The sequence below is a fragment of the Sceloporus undulatus genome, chromosome 6, assembly GCF_019175285.1.
Source record: "Sceloporus undulatus isolate JIND9_A2432 ecotype Alabama chromosome 6, SceUnd_v1.1, whole genome shotgun sequence".
Taxonomy (NCBI): Eukaryota; Metazoa; Chordata; class Lepidosauria; order Squamata; family Phrynosomatidae; genus Sceloporus; species Sceloporus undulatus.
Genome location: NC_056527.1, coordinates 103,626,935 through 103,629,599, shown reverse-complemented (window position 1 = coordinate 103,629,599; position 2,665 = coordinate 103,626,935). Strand labels below are relative to the sequence as shown.

Genomic DNA, 2,665 nt, shown 5'->3' with positions numbered 1-2,665 from the left:
CCTCCTCCTCCGCCGCCGCCGCCGCTCCCGGGAGGCGCCACCGTCGCGACTCTGGCTCCTCCAGCCGCCGCCCCGGGGCTCAAGCTGCCGTTGGGGCTGGCTGGCGGAGGGTTGGCTTTCCGCGAAGAGGAGGAGGAAGCCGCAGTGGCCGAGAGGGGTGTCGTCGCCGCCGCCGCCGGGGTGGAGGCCGCCGCAACCGTCGCGGGTCCCGAAGCCGGAGAGCCTGGCTGAGGGGAGGGCGGCGGCAAGGGCTGCTTCAACATGGCGAAGGGGGGAAAAGGGGAGCCCTTCCGCCTCGTTCGCCTTAGAAGGCCGTTGAAGGGAGGGAAAATAAGAAAGGAACGCGCCTTCTCTCTCTCTCTGTCCCTCTCTGACGCCTAAAATGGAGGCCGAGGGCACAAACCGAGCGCGGAGGGACTCGCGAGAGTAATGCCGCCTCTGGCCCGGAAGGGGAAGCGGCTCAGCAAAGCCGGCCGGCGGTCGCCGCGGAAATAGCGATTGGTTTAAAAAAGCAGAAACGGAAAGGGCTTGAAAATGAGGGAGGGGTCGGAAGACCTCCGTCCCGGCCCTTCGAGCCTCGTGAGCCTCGTTCTCCCGCTCTCTCTGTGCCTCTTTCCCGAGAGGCCTAAAGCCTCCTCGAGGCCCAGGAAGGGACGGTTCTCCCTCCTGTGGGCTGCCTGGCCCTCCCTTTTCCCCTCTCGCAAAACGAAGGGGGAGAGTCTCAAGGCCCTCTCTCTCTCTCTCTCTTCCTCTCGGGCGCTTAAGCCAATCCAGAGGCGCCGCCGCCGGAGAGAGCGCGAGGAGGAGGACACTCCGGATCCAGGAGGAGGAGGAGCAGGGCGCGAGAGCCCTGTGGCCGCGCCTGCGCAGTCGCGCGCGAAGAGAAAAGGGGAGGGGGCAGTGGTGATGTTGGCGTTGCGAAAAAGGCCTCCCCTTCCTCAAACGCGAACCCTGCCTTTTTTTCCGCCGCAGGACCCTTATCTTTTCCCTTTCCCTCTCTTATCTGGAGCGTGCGGCGGAGGCGATGTGAAAGAAAGAGAGAGAGAGAGAGAGAGAGAGGAATGCTGGGGGAAAAAGGGAAGTAGGGATCGCGATGGCCCTGTCGCGCGCGGTCGAGAAGGAGTCAATCCGGTTGCTGCACAATGAGTCGCCCCCTCCTCCTCCTTGGTGGAAGGCGGGGCTTCGTAGTGCGCATGCGCAGAGGGCGCGCGCTCTCTCTATCCCTCTCTCCTCTCTTTCCCCCTCCCTCCTGCTGCTGCCGTTGCCGGCCTCCGCGCGCATGCGCTCTGCGTGACCGCTCTCTCTCACCCTCACTCTTTCGACCAATGGGGAAACGAAAGAGGAGGAAGGGGAAGGCGTGTCTCCGGTAAGGACCCCTAGTGCACATGCGTAAGAGGAAACAAAGACCTGGGCCTGCCTTGTTTTCACCCGGCCTTAGTGCGCATGTGCGAGAGGAGGAGAGCTAGAACGGGGGAATGTCGCGCATGCGCGTTGCAAAGCTGTGGCGGTGGGGAAGTCGAGTGTTCGTGTGGCTCACAGTGCGCATGGCGAAGGGGGCGTGGCCTCCCGCGAAGGAAAGGCAAGGCCCCGGATGTCGCTTGGAGACGGTTGACCCCGAATGACCCCAGTTCCTCAATGTCAGGCAGGACTAGCCTTGGATGCCCTTTTGGCACGTGCCACTCCTTCTTAATTACAATTACAGCTATTAATTGCTATTTCAGATCCTGCCTCCCTCCTCCTCCTCGCGTCTAGGAACTCCAGGCAGCTCACAACGTTTACAATTAAAGAAATAATAATCATTTAAATCATTTTTAGTTCTATAAATTAAAAACAAAACACAGAATGTTAAACATCCAGAGTTCAAAAAGCAATTCATTTCGGAAGCTTGAAACGTCGTACGTCAAAATTTTAAATCAATATATTAAATTTTAATGTACGCTTTTTTATTTTAAAGCAAACCTCAGACAGAAGCAGTTTCGCCGATAGAAAGATAAAGACCATAAGATACTATATTATTATTATTATTATTATTATTATTATTATTTTCTTAGGCAGCGTATAGGGACTAAAGCGTAAGATATAGTAAGATACAAGAAAATATCACAGCAGGACTGTATACGGAAGAAGGGGAGAGAAGGGAGGATGGAGAACGTCTTCATGGGAATCGGACCCTGGTCTCCGGAGCCATAATCCAAGGCTCAAACCATAAGGTTTCTATTGATCACAACAGAGACTGCAGTCAAGAACTCAGAAGCGATGGAAAAAGTAGGAAAGGTCCTAAGGAGTCAAGATATACAACTCGGCACTAAAGTCAGACCCATCCAAGCCATTATAGTCTTCCACATGGCCATGCGCAGAAGTGAGAGCTGGACAGAGAGGAAAGCAGATAGGAAGGAAATCAACTCATTTGAGCTGCAGTGCTGGAAAAGAGTGGTAAGGACACCATGGACAGCCAGAAAGACAAACAAATGGGTCCTTGGATAGATCAAGCCTGGGCTCCCCCTGGAAGAAAAGGTGACCAAACTGAGCCATGCTTTGGCCACATCATAAGAAGGCATCACTCACAAGAAAAGGCAATTTGAGACTTTATCACACAGGAGAAATTTCTCTTACTTTCCATTGAAAAGTGGAGCCAGAACACATTCATGTGAATTCGCTAGTTCAG

General features: G+C 54.8%; 1 protein-coding gene across 1 annotated transcript in view; it reads right to left on the bottom strand.

The window, feature by feature from the left end:
• The window catches only part of ATXN2L (ataxin 2 like), a 26,646-nt gene extending 25,457 nt beyond the window's left edge, over positions 1-1,189 (bottom strand). Inside the window, exon 1 of the mRNA XM_042474606.1 lies at positions 1-1,189. This exon is cut by the window's left edge and continues 17 nt beyond it. Within this exon, the coding sequence (XP_042330540.1) occupies positions 1-263 (263 nt within the window). The 5' untranslated portion in view covers positions 264-1,189.
• Positions 1,190-2,665: the final 1,476 nt, after the last annotated feature.